Raw genomic sequence first — 20,816 nt, 5'->3', positions numbered from 1 at the left:
AGGCCAACAAGCCCTTAAACAGCATATCTGGCGTGGACTGTACTCAATGGTAAGCGCAATAACTCCTAAATATTACTCTTTCTCTCTCTCTCTCTATTATATATATATATATATATATATATATATATATATATATATATAAAGAGTAGTAACCCCTAAAGAGTGGTTGGATCTATCCCTCTCAAGGATGGCCTGCCCTGAACTCTCCCAGAACTCACAGCAATGAATGTCAAAAAATAGTTCAAGTGTTACTATCAAGGACAAAGGTCTTGAATATGTTGCCTATGTGCAAACAAGAGGCCCTATCTATGCCACTAACTAGTGGGGTCTCAGTTTGCCATTATTGGGGCCTTGGAATTCCCACAGGAGAACTCAGTCTGGGTGGCAGCAAAGTACACTGAACTCATGTGGGCAATAGGCCTCTCACCACAAATGCTGGTCCAAGTCTGTCTCTCGAAGGCAAGGTGTGAGGTCTTGCCACACTCAGAGGGCTTCCCTCTCAAGCTGGTGAGTCTGCAATCTTCTCTAACTATAGTCTCACTCTCCAAATATCTGGACACCACTCTAAAGATCTTGACACCATTCTTTGTGGCTCTGCCCTATATAGCTCTGCAAATATTGCTATCTACAGTCAGTCTTGCGCAGTTTGACTCGCTGACCCAGCATCGCACTGTTTGGAAGCAGCCCTTTACATCGTATAGCTCTCCATTGCCCTCAGCGCTCTGCCCAGCATAGTACAGCTCACAATACATCAGTTTTGTTGCTCTACTCTCTGTGTAGCACCTGTATAGTGGCAGCACAGCATAGTACACACAACACAGCCTCTGGTCAGAACCACTGTACTGGCTAGTAACTCAATGTTTTTGTCACTTGTGGGGATAAAGGGCTGTGCTTACCCCAGTCCCCCAGCACAGCACAGATCCTGGGCACCCACAACAACCTTCTGTCACCACTCAGGACCTCTCATGCAGGCTCTCTGTCAGTGGTCAACAGAAAATCATTCCTTCCTGTTGCTAGGGATAGGCCAATAAGCATCTTGCCTTGCTCCTCTCTTTTCCCTGCACTCTATCAGTCCTTGCAGGGGGGAAGCAATGTTCTGTGGCTGAGAAAGAAGTCCTGTTGCAGGCTTAACGGGGGCTTACATCCATGGTTCATTCACTGTATATACACTGCTCAAAAAAATAAAAGGAACAATTTTTAATCAGAGTATAGCATTACGTCAGTTAAACTCCTGAGATATTGATCTGGTCAGTTTAAGTAGCAGAGGGGGTTGTTAATCAGTTTCAGCTATTTTGATGTTAATGACTGTAACAACAGGTGCACTAGATGGGCAACAATGAGACAACCCCCATAACAGGAATGGTTTTACAGGTGGAGGCTACTGACATTTTTTCTCCTATTCATATTTTCTGACTGTTTTTCACTATTTTTGCATTTGGATTGGGTCAGTGTCACTACTGGTAGCATGCGGCGATACCCGAACCATACAGAAGTTGCAGAGGCAGTCCAACTCCTCCAGGATGGCGCATCAATATGTGCCTTTGCCAGAAGGTTTGCTGTGTCTCCCAGCACAATCTCAAGAGCATGGAGGAGATTCCAAGAGACAGGCAGTTACTCTAGGAGAGCTGGACAGGGCCGTAGAAGAACCCTAATCCATCAGCAGGACCAGTATCTGCTCCTTTGTGCAAGAAGGAACAGGATAAGCACTGCCAGAGCCCTACAAAATGACTTCCAGCAGGCCACTGGTGTGAATGTCTCTGACCAAACAATCAGAAATAGACTTCATGAGGATGGCCTGAGGGCCCGAAATCCTCAAGTGGGCCCTGTGCTCACTGCCTGGCACCATAGAGCTCGATTGGCATTTGCCATTAAACACCAGAATTGACAGGTCCGCCACTAGCGCGCTGTGTTTTTCACAGATGACAGCAGGTTCACCCTGAGCACATGTGACAGACGTGAAAGGGTCTGGAGAAGCCGTGGAGAATGTTATGTTGCTTGTAACATCGTTCAGCATGGCTGTTTTGGTGGTGGGTCAGTGATGAACTGGGGAGGACTATCCATGGAGGGCCGCACAGAACTCTACAGGCTAGACGATGGCACCCTGACTGCCTTTAGGTATCAGGATGAAATCCTTGGACCCATTGTCAGACCCTACATTAGTGCAGTGGGTTCATGGTTCCTCCTGGTGCATGACAATGCCCGGCCTCATGTGGCGAGAGTATGCAGGCCATTCTTGGAGGATGAAGAAATTGATGCCATTGAATGAACCCTAAGCTCGCATGACCTAAATCCAATTGAACACTTCTGGCATATCATGTTTCGGTCCATCCGATGACGCCAGGTTGCACCTCAGACTGTCCAGGAGCTCAGTGATGCTCTGGTCCAGATCTGGGAGGAAATACCCCTAGGACACCATCCGACGTCTAATTAGGAGCATGCCCTGATGTTGTCAGGCATGCATTCACATGAGGGCACATGAGGGCCATACAAACTACTGAGTACCATTTTGAGTTGCTGCAATGAAATTTCAGCAAAATGGACTAGTCTGCTGCATCATTTTTTTAACTTTGATTTTCAAGATGTCTTTGAATTCAGTCCTCTGTAGGTTAATAATTTTCATTTCCAAACGATGGGGCATCCTTATGTTCCTAACACATTACCCAGTCCATATCAATACAGATATCCAGCATGATATTTTTCCCCATTGAGATCTGATGTATGTTCCTTTAGTTTTTTTGAGCAGTGTATAATTGAATAGGCAGAGTGAGCTACAATGCAATCAGGCCCCAAAGGCCATATATAAAAAGATAAAAGCCCAAGATTGTTGTAGTCAAAATGTCAACATTTATTGTAATACATTTTGGCTACAGCAATCCTGGAATTTTTTTTATATAGGGCTTATATAAGACTGAGCTTCATTCAAAAGCTGTTGCTATCCACTCTAATATGTGGAAAGAAAAAAGGAGAGAGGCACGTTCTAAGTGCAGTATTGTACAGTTTAATAAGCCCCAAGTGATTTAAAAATTCACAATAATGAAGTGGTTTAAAAGCCCATCAATAAAGTAATCTCTAGGTTTGCCGCCGTCATCCGTATCCTGCAGGGATCCGTCCGACTGCAATGAGGCCACCATGGGTGGTGAGGAAGGTCCCAGAGCGCTGTAGATGGTGAGAAGTCACAGGACACTGCTGCCGGAGCCAGAAGTGACTGTGACCAGCGTGAACCGCAAGCTGGGTGGACGTGACATCACCAAGGGGAAAGGTCAACAACCAGAGAGAAGAGAGGCAAGGCAATCTTCCAGTTTCAGCGGAGGTGTCCTGGGACTCCTTACCATCTACAGTGCTCTAGGACCTTCTTCACCACCTGTGGCGGCTCCATTGCGGTCAGACAGATACCTGCAGGATAAGGATGATGGCGGCAAACCTAGAGATTACCTTACTGATGGGCTTTTAAAGTACTTCATTATTGTGAGTTTTTAAATCATTTGTGGCTTATTAAACTGTACAATACTGCACTTAGAAGGCACCTCTCTCCTTTTTTCTTTCCACATATTATCTTCTTTGGAGATGGCTCACTTTGGGGTGGCTGCCATTTAAACGGTTAAACAGTTGCGGACATTATGGACTCATGGACTTTTTGTATATATATTTTTTTGTATATTCACAGGATATGAGACAATAGTGCGCTGAGAGAGTTTTTACATTGTTGCTACCCCCTCTACAAGACCCATGAGTTCTTCTATATTTTTTGGATTTTTATGGATATTTCCTTGTGGGTGAGCTTCCAGGCACTTATATATAACTTTGTTATATATGGGATTTTCCAAAACTATAACAATAAGAAGCTGAATCGCAAAAAAGATGTGGTTTTAAGTAAAGACCAACAAACCTGCTTCCGAAATCCAAGCATATGCAATTTATTTTAATTCCTTTGCACATGTTCTGTTAAAATAGTCATTGGTTGCCTGGACCAGCATACAATTCCCTATTTAAGTCAATCAGCCCCTATATAAATGAAAAACATCTCATTTTGTGATATTTGCTTCTTTAAATTTTTTTAAAGAAGGTTTTTTCACGTCATTTTTTGTTGGTTTCTTTTATTAACATTTGCATTCTAGTTCACCATATTTGTGCTTTCAGTTGGTCATTATTATTATTGCTATACAATAGCTGTCCAGGACAATGGTTTTTGACTTCAAGAGAAGATTACATCTCGTCACCAGTATCTCCACTGATGGGTGCTGACATTAAAGGGAATTGAGTTTCATCAATTTCACATAAATCAAATATTTAAGGAGATGTCAGCTTGTTAAATGGCAGTAATATTACCCCATTCCTTATTATCATTCTGTTGACAATGTTAATGTGTTGCAGGATAAGACTCTACTATAATATTCATTAAATTTGAAACGATTTAGAACAAGGCAAACAAAACATTATTTCCATGAACAAATGGCATTATATTTGTAGCTAAAGATATGATAAATAATTCAGGAGGAAGCAAGGTAAAAATTAATGCTTGTTAAGCCTTTCTGCACATAATGTATAGGTTTGCTTAACAAAGTGGAGCCATGAGACTAGGGAATGTCATACACCGGTCATTATTACTGGTATTTAAAAAGTTTGTCTGCTTGCTGTTTCATGACTAGCTGAAAAGTGTCTGTACACATGGGGATTGGACTACTTGAAGTGAATCAAAGGAACCTCAGGCAATCCCTTTTCACCAGACATGCACATCCGCTATTGAGTGCACAACAAATCAGCTCCCCAGCTGTATCAGAAGAGATCAAAACAAGTCAGTCAAAATTTTCCAAACCACTGCTCACCTAGCATTATCCGACGCTGTGATTTATGCCCTGTACACAGCGAGATTGTTTCATGATGGCTCCAAAATCATTTCTGTCAATTGAGAGTATCTTGTTTATTTGTTATATTTTAGTGACTTCTAAAAATGAAACTTTTTGGAAACTAGCTAATTAAATATTGAAAGTGAGTTATATTAGATATATATCTTCTACATTTTATTGTGTAGTACAGGAAGGAGGACCTAAAGATGCACATAGCATACATAATACAAATTCTGGAAAAAAAGGTAATAATACACTTAATTTACTGATAATGTGTCAGACATCGTTCAGTGTTCAATTAAGGCAATGCCGAGATGAATGTACTCCCGGGCATGCACAGCAGTCACATCATCTCAGCTCAGCCAATAAAAATGGCCGAAGATCAGTACCTGGAAGCAGATTGTCCGAAGATGTAAGTGCCCAACAAGGAGCTCTAGAACACTACATCACACTATATCTCAGCTTTAAGTTTACTAATCAACTTTTATCCATTTGGATCTTGTTGAAATAAGTCCAAAGATCCAAATTTGGATGCTTTTTTGTCCTCAAATCAATTTAGAAGTATAGCAGAGATGACAAAAGACCACAGGCTCATTTCACAAAGCTAACAAACCAGGGTACATAGAATACGTATAAAATAGTCCTCGGAACCCGATAATCATAAAGTAAAATTAAAAAATAGTTGTCTGTTCTTCTAGCTGGGTAAGGATAAATTGGTGGTACTGTCCACATTGGTGATTGACGGAAGTATATTCAAAGTTAAAAGTTTTTTGTTTTGGATAGAGTAAAGAATGGTTAAAATTCCTGCCCTTTTTTGTTTGTCATCTGTCTTCTTCTCCCTGATCTCTCCTGATCTCGGAGTGCTTTTTGGTACCCCTGTCTGACGTGATCTTGCTGGTCCCATAATTTCAGATTAGCTGCAAGCCCCTCTTAGATATCTATGTTGAAATACATGCTCAGGTTTTTGTATTGTTGTCTTAAGGAACGCAGACTCAAACAGGTGTTGCAGCTAATAGACCAGTGTGCCATGGCTGCATACATGGCCGCCTCATGTGCCTGCCTGAATGGTGCCTTAAGGGGCATGTCATATGACTGATATTGTAACAGATACAGAGTTGCTCTCCCAAGTTTTTAGTTATTAGAAAAATATGGCTGATAAGTAGAGAAATGTGTGACTGTTACAAGTCTCTGCTACAGTGTTGCTAGTGTGATACTGTCTAATGGTTTCTCAATGTAGGTATCTCATAATAGTATTTTTCTCTTTTACTCTCAGGGTTGGCAGTAACATCTGTACCTCTAATCTCAAGAACTCATTCTTGCGTGATCCCTGTGTTGCTCAAAACCCGTGAATGCCAAAACTCTAAGTTTTCTTTTTGGATTCCTCATCACTTGCATGGGTGCCCCCAGGTTCCTTCTGACCCCAGGGTGACTTGGCTTGCAAGTACTATATACCTTTTGTAACACCATCACAGCTGTGATGGTGGAGGTGAACAGAAACAGATGGGAGTCTCTTAGCAACATCCTAGCAACAAGGCAGGATGGGATGATGTGATTTCTGAGAGTTTTTCAGTCAGGCTTCAGAAGGTACATAAATGGTCTATAGCAAGAGCAGTATTCAACGTTGGTCAAAGCTGCACAGTTTGTTTTTATCTAAGTACATTTTATATATAGACATTACCTTCACAGGCAGTTTTTTTGTAAAGGTGAACTGTGCCTTTAAACATCTTTGTAATCAATGATAGGCCCCAGAGTTATTCCAGTAGACTCTGACATTACTCTGTCTATGCTGTGGTATCTTCCTGGCACTCATTAGAGCTGAAGAAGTGGATTGGAAACGCTATGAATTGTCCTGAACATAACACAACAAGTCCAATTGAATGTGACTAATTACTACTACTAATTACTACAATGACCTGGATAAATGAGAACAATCAGAGACCTACTCTGTCTGTACAAACAAAATAATGAATTCCTTTCTCTCATCATGTTACATTCATGTGTTTTGGTTAATATTATTTTATGCTGTCAGTACATTTTAATACCTTCTAGGTGCATACACATAAGTGATAGGTTTTACAGTACACCACAAATCTCATATCTGAGATGGCCATGAGGTCCCAAACTTTAAAAAAAAACCCAGCTGCATATGATATTAAAGGAAAAATTCACGTTTTGCCAAAAAATAATAAAAGCACATTTTTATGCAGGTAAAAAAATGTGCATTTATTATTTTTGTCCAAAGGAGCTTGGAAAGCATTGCACCAGCTAAGGCTGTCGGGACTTGCAGTTCATTCATTCATGGAAGTCTTTTGGATCCTTTTTAAAGTGACCCTTTTTGTTGCCATTAGTGCATGTCTGCTTTATACCTTTATATTGTGATACACTTTTTGTTATGGAGTTGCTGTTTACTATCCATGTCACTCCATATTCATTGTACTGTTCAGAAATTTCAATAAATACATATTCAGCTTAAAAAAAGGGTGGTATTTACAAAAGCAGGCCTTTTGCTCTGTTGCCAAAATATAGCATATTTAATCAAAATGGCATTATACTTTAACTGCAGAAATTTTAACATGAAAGACAGAAATTATTTTATTGATAACTACTGAAAAAAAACCTCTTAATTTTTAAAGAGAATGCAGCTCAAAGAAAGATCATTTTCTTTTAGTTACTTGACTTCAATGCCTGAGCTGACACAGAGCTCTGAAGAGGGTTACACATTCTTTGAACTGTGACTGGCTCCCATATTCGGTAATCCTTCCTTTTATTGTATTATTGGTGAATTCATTGCTCTTGTTATCAACTGTCGAGTAGTGATGTCCTTTAAATTAATAATGGTGGTATATGTAACTCTCTTTGAGGCTATTCTATAGAAGTGGTTCACAAGTGCAGACCACACATTTTACCAGACAGGTCAGTGGAGAAGATGCTCTTACGGAATGATAAAATCTAATAATGCTCTTTAGAAGTGATGCAATATGACTGATTGGTAGGGGCAGGAAAATCTCATTTGCGATGACCTTGCTGTTATGTGATTTGACATGACATTTTAAGCTCCAAATTGGTTTTAGCAATTGAAGAATATGATGGTTTTAGTTTTCAAGAAATATTGGATTGCAGAACAATGAGGAAATGCTGTAATTTAATCTACTGGCTACTCAATTAGAATACTGCCCACAAAGCAGCACCTTTACATGTAATTGAATTATGTATATTTTAATGGAAAAAAAGTTATACCGCCTTTACATTTTGTTTATATTATTGGAGAAAACTGAAAACTATCTGTTTGTCAATATGAATCAGAAGAGACAGACTGAATGGGATACTGTGTTGTATTTTTGAGAATATAACACTGTGAAATTTAAAAAATAGAAAAAAGGCCTAGGCTTGTTCATATGGTTGTATGGTGGCCGGACAAAAATTACAGCAAGCAAAGACATTTTGCACTTTTAACCTTGTGACAAGAGATTTGGGAAGCCCTTTTCTGTTCTAGTGTGGATATTCTCCTGCACACAAAGCCAGGTCCATAAAGAAATGGTTTTGGTGCCATTGGTGTGGAGTAACTTGAGTGGCCTGCACAAAGCCCAGACTACAACCTATTGAACACATAAGGGATAAATTGGAATTCCAGTGTGACCATCAGCTATAATGGTCAATTATCCACAAACTTGGCCATATAGCATGATTGTTCACATGGTTGTAGGATTTGGTATGCCCTATGAAAATAATGGCTGTGCATATGATTGTAGAATAGTTCTGCTGGACATGTGGCTGTAATTAGGATGCTTTCAAAAATAGCTCTGGGGTAGTTTAGGGGCTCAGTGGTCAGCAATGAAGCATTGTAGCACTTGGATTCTGATCTCAATTAAAAGTGGGAAAATATTTTCTTTGAGTTCATGTATTTCTGCAAATTTGTGCAGTTATTTTGGCTCTATATTGGCCCAAAAGTGGCCCTGTATGCATTAGGCTCAAAGACAATTGAGGTTGGAAGTGGTTCTAATTATCAGGATGATGTCAGAAGATGACACGCATGTGCACCAATCTAAACATGCTAGCTCATGTAAGCATGTGACTCATGTTAGTTTGCTAATTCACGTGGGCACGCTGTGCGAAACATATGGGCATATATGTATACAGGCATGCACACCTAATCCCAGTCTTGACACAAGATGGCCTATTTGAGGAACAGAGCTGAGCCAGGAAGTGTTTACCTGAGTCTATTCCTGTGATCTGCTTATTCATTGCTGACTCAGCTATTTTCTGACCATGGCTCATTTTTTCTGACTTCTTAGTGTGATGTTAGCCTGCCTCTTGACGAAGATTCTACTGATCTACCCGAGTGAAACTGATCTGCCTTCAGACTGCAAAGCTGTCTTCTGCCTTGCCTGCTGTCTCCCTCCTCGGTTGATGACCACAACCTGTCTCAGACCATGCTTTCAGCCTGTCATGGGCTCATGTCTTCCTACCAGCTGCTGTCCAGTCTGCTTCCCCAAAGTGTCTCCTATCAGTCTGTATGCACACCTCACAGTCAACTTTCACGGACAGGACTTTTGGCACCCATGCTCGTGCACTCTCATCCCCTGTTCTCCATTCCAGCAGTGTTTGGACCAGAGGTGTACAGGAAGCCCTCTTGTCAGCCCAGCCTCAAACCAGATATGTGATACTAATACAAATGATGCAATGTGCTGTATATAAATGAAAACAGCAATGGTGAGAACAAGTATGTGGAAAAAATAAAGTGAAAAGAAGTGAAGAACAAAGAGTAAGGGCGGTGTTTCCCAAACATGTTCCTTAATGTCCTCCAACACTGCAAATGTAAGTAACATCACACAAGTGGAGTCTTTTGTGTCTCGAAAATAAGATTTAAGTGTCTTTGTTTATAGCCATGATGCAGCAAACTCATGGCTCATTTTCAGCAATAAGGCTCCATGCACACTGGGTGTTTTAATAACGCTGGTAACATTAGCTGTGTAGCATGAATTTTTCGGAGTTTTCTTAGAGTTTTTGCATTAGCGATTAGCCACTTTTTTTGAGTTTGCGGTTTTCAGCGTTTTTAGAGTTTTTTTAAGTAAAAAAACATCCAAAAACGCTGGTTTGCAGCGATTTACTGTGTTTTTCAGCGTTAGAGCATTTTTACAGCTATAAAACTTCTCTAGAAACCCACTTGTCCTGGGTTTTTTTTCCCAGCCAAAAAACGCTGATTACAGTCTATGTGTGCATGGACACATAGGATAACATGCTGGGGAGTTTACTATCTATAGGAAAAAACATCAAAAGCCAGAAACAGCAGCTGTAAAAACATCCAGTGTGCACAAGGACTAAAAGATATCCAAATAGGATGTACATTAAGGAGAAAACAAATCTACTTTAGAGATCTATAGATTAGCTGTCACCCAGACATACTCTATATAGCACATACCTATTTTGCAAACACACAGAGTGTACTTCCAAAGCCATCTAATTATGTGTAATGTGGCTTACAAATTTTTCAGATTCTTAGTTCCCTAAGGCTGTCTGACTTGATCCTTCATACTCTGTACTCTGTGGGATTATAATATGAATGGGTCACAACTGCTAGAATTGGATTACTATCACCTATTACCTATGAGTACCTTAGGACCTTTACCTCTGTTGTTATTGACTTAAGATAGTGATACAAATGGCTTTCAATGTAAAGTTATCTTATCAAGCAATGTTTTAAATGCATTTGTTAGTAATGCTTTAGTGCCAGACTTTTACTGAAATTACCACTGAGCAATATGATAATGAAAAAGCAACTCTTCTGACTGCTAAGGTTTGAGTCCGGATTTGTCATAGTTACAGTATATAAAAGTAACCTTTGTCTCACAGATTTGGCAGGTGTGTGGTATATGAATAAGATCCATTCTATTCTCTTATACACAAGAAAATGATAGACAGGAGGAGTGCGACAGTATGAGAGAGAACAGCGGAAGGTTAAGCAGACTAGTATTAGGAGGAAAGTAACAAGGATTAGGAGCTGCAACTTGGCAAAGCCTGAGATTTTCCCATGTCATGTTTTATCTTGCCCAATAAGACTGGCTGGTTTTGTTTCATAGAATGTTATTTTTAGTTCAACCGTGTTTCCACCATGTTTCTGGTAAACAGGCCCACTTTTCCTGTCGCTGAAAAAATAACAATCATTAAGCTTTAAACGCACACTTAAATATATAGCAATGATTAATAGCATCCTACAGAATGTGTTCTAAAATGCGCTGAGCTTTTTAAGACCATGTCAGACAGGAGATTTATTCAGAGCAATGCTCTTTTTTTTTCTTTTTGCGATTTCTCGTCAAGGAAATCATAGTTATTGAACTTGCTAACTTGGTAATTTTACAGCGATTTGTAGCTCAGTTGGTCAGCGACAAATGCTCTGCATTCACCTCTATGGCTTACCAACAATTTACTCTAGAAGAGCGGTTTGTAACAGCGAACTCTACTGTAATGATGTAGCACGGGCTTGACCTGTAGCTGTAATAAATCACTTCTTAGCAACAAATAGCCAGTGACTATGGCAATTACATCGTTAATTACAATTTTCTATTAATTGCTGATATTAGCAATTTTTAGCAGAAGAGCTTTAACTCTTTCCCAAAAAAGTCACTCTGCACTAGAGAAAATAAAAATCTGGGGATCTCTAAATAACCAGTATAGTACAGGCATAAATGAATGCACATGTTTAACATTTCAACTGGTAAACCTTATAATAAGATGACAATCATGCATGGCCCAACGCAAAAACAGACACAAATTCAGTGGTATTTAACTCCTTTGAAATCACAATATTGATTTGCACTAGAAATCCATCCATTATTGATATAATTCAGGCAAAACAGCAGAAAGCAAAAATTTCAGGATATTCATTTTAATGTGATTTATGGTGTCTTTGTGATATCTTGTGGTGCAGGAAAACTTAGGAAGAAAACAAGTACAATTTATTTTTGAGGTTGCAATTGACAGGTAAATGAGAAAAAAAATGACTGGGAAAATATAATAAATAAAACATATCACTCACCATATTAAAACGTTTTTCTGGTTCTGATAACTGGATTACCATCTTTGGTGAGGCAACTGCATTGAGATTTCGCCCGTGTGCTGTGATTGTGCTTCCTCCACTGTGAAAATACAGCAATATTATTATTAGGCACTGTGTCAGTCCTAGGAAATTTATATTATGCCACTAAAAAAAGACTACAAAACAGTAATTTCAAAGGTGATACCATGTAATTATTGGATAGTAACGTTCATGGATAACTGGGGTAGAAAACACAGGATGCAAGGTTTCTTTGTACATTTTTTAAACTGTTTAATGGTTACTTATTCCATGAAAGCTTGCTATGATTTTGCTATGAGCTAATATCCAAGTACTACCCAGCACGCACACTCCGCTCCTCACAAGACCTCCTTCTCTCTAGTTCCCTGGTCTCCTCCTCCCATGCCCGCCTCCAGGACTTCTCCAGGGTGTCACCCATCCTCTGGAACTCCCTGCCCGAACCCATCAGATTATCACCTACTCTCCTCTCCTTTAGGCGCACCCTGAAAACCCACCTCTTCAGGGAAGCCTACCCCACCCCCTGCTAACTAGCCGACCTTCTCCACTCTTCCTACCACTCCATCCCCCACAGCTATCTCCTCCTGTGCCACCATCCCCTCCCTCCTAGATTGTAAACTCGAAAGAGCAGGGCCCTCAATCCCCTCATGTTTTGCATTGTATTGTTATTGTTCTGTCACATGTTCTGTCCCCCTTTGTAATGTACAGCGCTGAGCGAACTATTGGCGCTTTATAAATACTGTATAATAATAATAATGATTTTCACTTCAATCATGCTATTAAAATGTATTATGGCTAGTTATTCTTTTACTTTTACCCACAAAACTACTACTCTGGCTATTTCAATAAAACCTTGCTGCCATTGCAGGTTAGAATAGATGCAAATATTTTTTTCTTTGCTTGACAAATGTAATAACAATTATGGGATTAGGTAGTAAATAATTATTCTAGATTACAAATTAGTGTATTCCTTTCTACAGTTACAGGCACCACTGCTTTTTAATGAGGTTTTTAAGAGAAGTATGGGTTTTGGTATATAAAAAAAAAAATTATGCTCAACTAGGTGGATTCAGCATGCAATGATGCATCTGTCCCCCAAGGCTTCTAAGACTGCTGATCACTCACTTTTCGGTCTTCAGTGAGCAGAGAGCCAGTGACTATCAATCCCCAGCTCTCTGCTCTGCCCCTCCAGTGCTCACTGGATCACCGGGCTTTGGGAGCAGCTGGGAGGTGGATTCAGTTCATATGGTTAGGATCTTTTCAGAGCCTGGACAGGAGCTTTTCAGAGCCTGGATCAACTCTGTGATGTCAGTTGACAGAGGGCTTTAAACCGCTGTCAAAACTGGTCACAGGACCTATATTAGAAGTTGAGCCAAAAATACTTTGGCTATACTTTTCCTTTAACATCAAATTACAATTTAATTTCTGTTTTTGTTGTTACATAGATAGGACTACCTGTCTTATACTTTCTCTGTTTCTCAAAGACTAAAAGTTCAGCTTTTACCTGTAGTTGAAACCTGGTATCTAAACCTCTACATGCAGGCACAATGAAGAACTATACACTCTGTCATGTCTGAAAGCTTGATCTTTAAGTTGGCCATACACTAGAATAACTTTGTTCAAATGTTTTGATTTGAAGAAAATGTATTTGATTTTCTACCCATTAGTGGAATCAAATTGACATTCGTTTTTGACTGCAGTGGCAAGAAATTTCGAAGGAGCGGGATCCCACATCCATAAACCCCCCCTATCCCCTCCTCCTGAGTATAACATGTTTATTTAAAAAAAATACCTTTACATTCCCTTAAAGAGTATGAAAAGTCAACATTTGATAGTCTTGATATATGATTGCTGTACTTGTATGAAAACGTGTCCTGTTTTCTTTGTATTGCTTTCTTTGTGTGAAATCCCTGGTGTTCTTGCCAGTCCCTCTGTTTTCTTAATAAAACTGACTACACTAGGCATGAGAGCACAATATGGTCAGTTTTCTAGCAGTGCTGGGAACATAGTGTGCTCTCTAATGATCAGGCTTGTCCTGAAAATGCTGCCCCCCTCCACCCCAGCACGGCCTTTCACTGGAAAGGTCAGTGTTCGGCTGTTTCTCCTCCCCCAGCTCTCTGTTCTCAGCTGCATAAAGAACTTAGAGGGTATGTGTTCACCTATACAACAGTGAAAAAAGGTATTTATAATATTTTTTTATATCTATACACAAAATGTTTTGTCTTTCATTTCTATTTTAAACTGAATGGGTTGTTTTACAAGGTAAGGGTTTACATACACTTTAAAGCAGAAGGTATCTGCATATCTTGATTTCGTAGCAAATCCAAAAAATATTTTTCTTCATTTAGGATAATGGGAGATAGTTAATTTTCTCCTAGGCCAACTGTGCATCCAGAACCAAAGTCTGTACTGTACTGCACACTGGTTCAGCAGATTAATTTTTTGGTTCCTTTGAGCACACCTCACCATAATCTGTCTGGTTATATTTTACCATCAGTCTTCAAGCCCTATTCCACAGAAGCCATTATTTTGATACACAGTAGGGGTGGACTGACCATTCCAGCATTCAGGCATAGCCCGAGGACGTTGGGTCAGTAGGGGGCCCAGTGAAAGGCTCACTGGGAACAATTCACTAAGCGGTAAGCTACTAAAATACCGCATGAGACAGCTGACTGTAAAAGAAAGAATTGCCGGCAAATAAAAAAATGATTTGGGTCTGGTATGGATTTTGAGGGGAACCCCCACACCAAAATTTTAAAAAAAAATGGCGTGGGAGTCCCCCCAAAATCCATACCAGACCCTTATCCGAGCATGTAGCCTGGTAGTTCAGGAAAGGGGGGGGACAGCCGAGCGCCCCCCTCCTGAACCATACCAGGGGGGGTCTGCGGGCAGGGAGCTTATCGGAATCTGGAAGCCCCCTTTAGTAAAGGGGCCCCCAGATCCCACCCCCCATGTGAATGAGTATGGGGTACATGGTACTGATATTCATTCACAAAAAAAAAAGTGTTGTGTGAAAAAAGACAGGATAAGGGTCTGGTATGGATCTTGGGGGGGACCCCACGCCATTTTTTTAAATTTTGGCGTGAGGGTTTCCCTTAAAACCCATACCAGACCCATAGGGCTTGGTATGGATGGGAGGACCTCACGATGTTGTTTTATTATTTTTTTAATTATTTTTAGTGCCGTTTCTATGCAACTGAGCTACAATATGTAGATGGGGTCTTGTGTGGGTGTGGCTTTGGCTTGAGTGTAGGTGGAGACACAGGGGGCCCCATTATCTCTTATTGCCCGGGGGCCCCATGAGTTGTCAGTCCGCCCCTGATACACAGAATTGATGATAGCCAAAAAGCCTGAATTAGCTGATGGCACTTTCAGTTAAGTGGTTGTACAATATTAGTCTGTGTCTGTGCTGAAAAATTATTTACGTGGCCCAACCAACATAAATTGCAATGTAAGGCAGACATGCAGATGCCTTCTATTTTTAGATTGTGTTTTGGTATAGTAGAGGAACTTTTGGTTCCTTTTTAGCCCTATTCACAATACCGCTATACTGTCTTTAAAACAAATAACTTAAAAAAAACTTAAAGAAAAAAATCTATTACACAGGTGCAACAAAACAGATATTTGTGCATAGTCCTAAACCTGGCTCTAACCAAACTTTTATTGAAAGTGAACTTTACTTTCAAACAGTTCTGGGAACCAAATATTGTATATTTTTAAATCTAGCTTTACTCTGTAGCTGATATCCCCAGAAGCCACTTTTGAAATATTTAAGGATTCCAGAAACATTACCCAAAATAGCTACAGAGCTTAGTCACAAATTTCACCATTTCAGTTAATCAAAAATAATCTTCTTATGTCCTGGCATCCTAGTTATGGAATGGTTTCCTTAACTCCCCCAAGATTCCTGACACTCTGCAAACCTACATTTTCTAAAGAATGTACATATCTAGATATATTGATTACCCCTAAATGTAATGATGTGCGCTATGTGCAGCAGTTCTCTCCAGTGTAATATAATAGATGGAAGATCTAATAAAATGTAATTAATTGAAATGTTATCATAAAACACTGAACAAAGGAAAAGAAAATGTTCTGGTTTTGCTGCTTTCCTAGGTGCAGATATTGCACATTGACTAACACCCTTGTTTTCTATTCTCTCTTTTTTCCAGTCTATCAATAGATAAATATGGATAATTTGTGTGATAAAATGTGTTGGTGCATCTGGTGTGGTGCCAATGACTGGGAATCATGAATGGAAAGATACTACTTTAGTAATATCTCCCATTTATCCAATTAACTATGAAACTACTTAATATTTATCTATATGTAAGGAAATAAATTACACAAGAAAAGTAGAAAGCTGTAGTATAGTATAGAAAGAAAAACTGATGTTTGCTTAAATACAGTGAAGCGTAAAATAGTCTTAAAAGACCATTAACAGTTTGCCATTACTGGTACCTGGAAGAAGTGAAAATGTCCCTACGTTTGAACCTGGGCATTGTGTTAAACCTTAATGCTAAAATCAGAAAAAAAATCAGTATTTAGTGAATATTCTTGTCAATATTTTCATTCAAATAGCTAGTTTCACATTTTATATTCATTTACAATGTTCACTCACTCATTAAAGAATATCTCATAGCCAGGCCAATGCATCAAAACCAAAAGGTCTTACAGTTCATTTTCTTTAAAAAGCAGCCACAACCTAAGTGGAAAAGCATCTTCCCTGCCAGCATGCTGAAGAGAACGACCCTTTCTCTCTGTGTGTAAGCACTGGTCTCTTTGCAGAAGTATGAGACACACTCAAAGCTAGAGTTTGTCATTCAGCAAAGGCCATGCTTTCCACTGAATCTAGTTGCTTTAACCACTTCCAGTCCGGACACTTTTACCCCCTTCCTGTCCAGGACAATTTTCACTTTGAATGACAATTGCGCGGTCATGCAACACTGTACCAATATGAATTTGTTAGCATTCTTTTGAGACAGATAAAGCTTTATTTTGGTGCTATTTATTCACCACTGGGATTTTTTATTTTGTTTGCTATATAAATGTAAAAGTCCAAAAATGTTGAAAAAAAGTGTTTTTCTTATAAAATTTTGCAAATAAATAACCTTTCTTCATAAATCTTCTCCAAAATTTATTTGGTTATCTTTTTAGTAAAAAAAAATAACCCAAATTAGTTTATAACCAAAAATTATAATTTTTTAATTTTTTTTTTACATTTTTATTTTATTTTTTTATATTATTATTTATGGGTTTTTTTCTACATACTGTCACCCTAGCAATACAGTGTCACCATGGTGACACTGTACTACTTGTGGGGGGTGATGAAGATTTTTTTTTTTCTTCAAACGCTGATTGCCTTTACACCCATAAAGGCTGTAAAAGCAATCATTTCTCCTTCTCTCTGGCTGCATTCTTGCAGCCATTGAGAACTACTGTGTTAGCTGTGATTGGTCACAGCTTGGTACATGGTACAAGGCTGTTGTGAATGGCCCTGTACCATGTGATCTCTGTGATCATTCACAGATTTCACACGTAATAAGCAATGATGTCAGGAAGTGACATCTTGCTTACTACTCTGCATGTGATCACTGATTGGCCAACCAGTGATCACATGATCGGGACCACACACAGAGGTCCCGTATGACGATCGGTGTTCCACTGTGTCCGGAGGACACAGCGGGCACTGGATTGCGGTGCTGCGCGCTCCCAGGGAGCGCGCATAGTCCATACTGGCGGGTGCCGTTTATGAACGGCAACCCGCCCCTGGACTGCCACCACCCCTGGACAGCGGCCGGACGGCAAGTGGTTAAGCTGTAAATTGCATTGGACTTTAAAGTGGAAATTCACCCAAATAGGGAAGTTCTGCTCTTTCTCCTCCTCCCCCCTCCTCTGCCATATTTGGAATATATTATTTTGCTGGGGGAGAAGCGAGTACCAACTTTTAACGGGTACCCACTCTCACTTCTGGTCAGATTACCTAGGCGATCTGAGAAGAAGTTCTTCTCCCTCTCCCTGCCCACAAACCTCTGGGACACACCACAGGTCCCAGAAGGCTGGACCATTCAAAAGGCACAGCACTGCTCACGCATGTGCAATGGAAAGTTAGCAGTTAACATGTCGGCACTGGGGACCCAAAGACCAGTGAAGAAATGGCCGGGGTGAAGACAGTGCTAGATCCTTAGAAAGTTGAGTGTTTATTAAACGTCAGTAACTACAGTTTTTGTAGCTGCTGACTTTTAATTTTTGCTGAACTGACTGAAGCTCCTCTTTAAAGTGCACATGTGCCCAGAATATGAACATTAAAGTTTTTTGTTTTTTTCTGAATGGAGTGGAGAGGGATTAAAACCCTTGTCAGTTTTTTTTTTATATTCTGTGTCCCCGTTAAGGAGAATTACCCTATTTGTCCTGTTTACCATTATCACTGCATATGAAAGTAAAAGAAAATCCCTAATTTTTTCTCCCAAAAACATACAGACATAGAAAAGTGACGGCAGAAAAAGACTGAGTGATCCATTGAGTCTGTCCGTTTTTTTTGGGGGGGGAGGGGGTTGTTTGGTTTTCTGTTTTTTGTTGTTGTTTTGTTTTGTTTACTTTTTGTCTGAGTATAGATCTTGTCTCACGCATGTTTGAAGCTATTTACTGTTGACTGGCTCACTATCTCTGCTGGAAGTTTATTTCAAGCATCAACTACTCTTTCAGTAGAATAGTACTTTCTGAGGTTAGTTTTGAACTTTCTGTGGTTAGTTTAAGGTCATGTCCCCGTGTTCTTAATTTTGATTTCATGTTGAAAATACTGCCCTCCTGAACCTTATTCCACCCCCATGATGTATTTAAAGGTTTCAATCATGTCTCCCCTTCCCTTCTTTCCTCCAGACTGTACATGTTAAGTTCCTGAAGTCGCTCTTGATATGTTTTATCCACCAGACCTTTCACTATTTTTTGTTACCCGTTCTATCTTATCAATTTCTTTTTTGTAAGTGAGGTCTCCAGAACTGGATACAGTATTCTAAATGAGGTCTAACTAAAGATCTATATAGGGGAATCAGGACCTCCTTCCTCCTGCTGGTGACCCCTCTAGTGTTGCATCCTAGAATTCTATTCGCTTCCCCCACTGCCTGGCAACACTGTTCGCTCATTTTACAATTATATGAAATAAGTACCCCCAAGTCTTTTTCCGCTGAAGTGCTGGCCAACACTGTACCCCCAATGTTGTACTCTTTCAAGGGATTCTTTTTCCCTGGGTGCATTATTTAACATTTAGAAACATTTAACTGAAATTTCCATTTTTTGACCAATCTTCCAGCAATGCCAAATCATGTTCCATGTTACATACACCTCCAGGGATATCAACCCTATTGCACACCTTTGAGTCATCAGCACAAATGCATACCTTACCCAACAAACCTTTAGTTATATCACTTACATATAGAATAAATAGAACAGGACCTAGTACAGAACCTTGTGTTACACCACTAGTGACTTGTCTCTTTTCCGAGTGAACCCCATTTACAACCACACTCTGGTATCTATCCTTTAGCCAGCTGCATATCCACTGAACCACCCAAGGGCTAAGTCCTAGCTTGTATAACTTTTGTACTAGATCATTAAGTGGAACAGTATCAAATACGTTGCTGAAATCTTGATATGCTAAGTCCACAGCACCACCCTGTCCAAAACATTGGTAATATAGTCAGAAAATCCAATCAGATTAGTCTGACATGATCTGCCCTGCCTAGCCATGCTGCTTTGGATCCAGCAAGTTGTGTGTTTAAGGAGTGATTCCATTAACTTGACTACAAACGATGTGAAACTCACTGGCCTGTAATTACCAGCTTCTACCTTGCTGCTCTTCTTGTGGATAGGTACAATATTAGCTGTTCGCCAGTCATAGGGAACATCTCCTGTTGGAAGAGATTAATTAAAAAGATCAGTTAATGGTCCAACAACTATACCTCAAAGTTCTCTTAGAACTCTGGGATGAATACCATCAGGGCCTGTTGCTTTATTAATCTTTAACCAAGCCAATTCCTCTGCTACCTCTGTCTCCTGAAATCCTAAAAATGATCCATCATTACTAGAACTATTATGATTTCCCAACTTATAATTGTTAGTATAATTTATTTCTGAGAAGACTGAATAATAGTAATTGTTTAAGTGGTTTGCTACATCCAGGTCTCCCTCAACATAAGTGATGTGCCCACTTTTCATTTTAGTGATCCCATCGTATTTTTTCATTTTTTCACTAATGTACCTAAGCAAGGTTGTATCTCCTTTTTTAATAAATTGAGCAATTTCCTCCTCTTTATGTGTTTTGGCAGTGCTGATAATGTGTTTGGCCCCTTATACTCTTTTCTGTCAGCTAAACCTCCTGTTGCCTTGAATCTCATATGCTGATTTTTCTTCCTTTACTATCCTACTTATCTCTTTAGTGAACCGTATTGTTTTTTTCTTCTGTTTATTCTTACTAACTTGCCTGACATATAATCTACAGTTGTGACCAAAATTATTCAACCCCCACTGAAATTGAGTGTTTTGGCCAGTTTGACATTGCTTTTGATCATTCAGTCATCTTGCTTACATTTACATTAAAGAGGCACTTGTAGGTCAGACAAATATAACATAACAGTTATAATGAAATAACCACAAATGTCTTTTCTGTGCTCACAGCATTATCAGTTTTATTCAACCCCCAAGTGACATTCAATCTTAGTACTTAGTACAGCATCCTTTTACAGTTATAACAGCTTTTAAACGTGAAGCATAGCTTGACACAAGTGTCTTGCAGCGATCTACGGGTATCTTCGCCCATTCTTCATGGGCAAAGGCCTCCAGTTCAGTCACATTCTTAGGCTTGCGCACTGCAACTGCTTTCTTTAAGTCCCACCAGAGGTTCTCAA

The 20,816-nt window shown here is 39.6% G+C and overlaps 1 protein-coding gene across 1 annotated transcript in view; it reads right to left on the bottom strand.

Annotated features, from left to right (window-relative positions):
• Positions 1 to 20,816, bottom strand: part of MET (MET proto-oncogene, receptor tyrosine kinase) — a 215,901-nt gene that overhangs the window by 62,325 nt on the left and 132,760 nt on the right. Inside the window, exon 10 of the mRNA XM_089672085.1 lies at positions 11,878 to 11,977. Within this exon, the coding sequence (XP_089528211.1) occupies positions 11,878 to 11,977 (100 nt within the window). The remainder of the gene's footprint in view (positions 1 to 11,877; positions 11,978 to 20,816) is intronic.

This window comes from Staurois parvus, unplaced genomic scaffold (assembly GCF_062004578.1).
Source record: "Staurois parvus isolate SC_StPar_1 unplaced genomic scaffold, SC_StPar_1.0 ptg000120l, whole genome shotgun sequence".
NCBI lineage: Eukaryota > Metazoa > Chordata > Amphibia > Anura > Ranidae > Staurois > Staurois parvus.
Note: the sequence above shows the minus strand (reverse complement) of the source record. Positions and strands in the feature narration are given on the sequence as shown.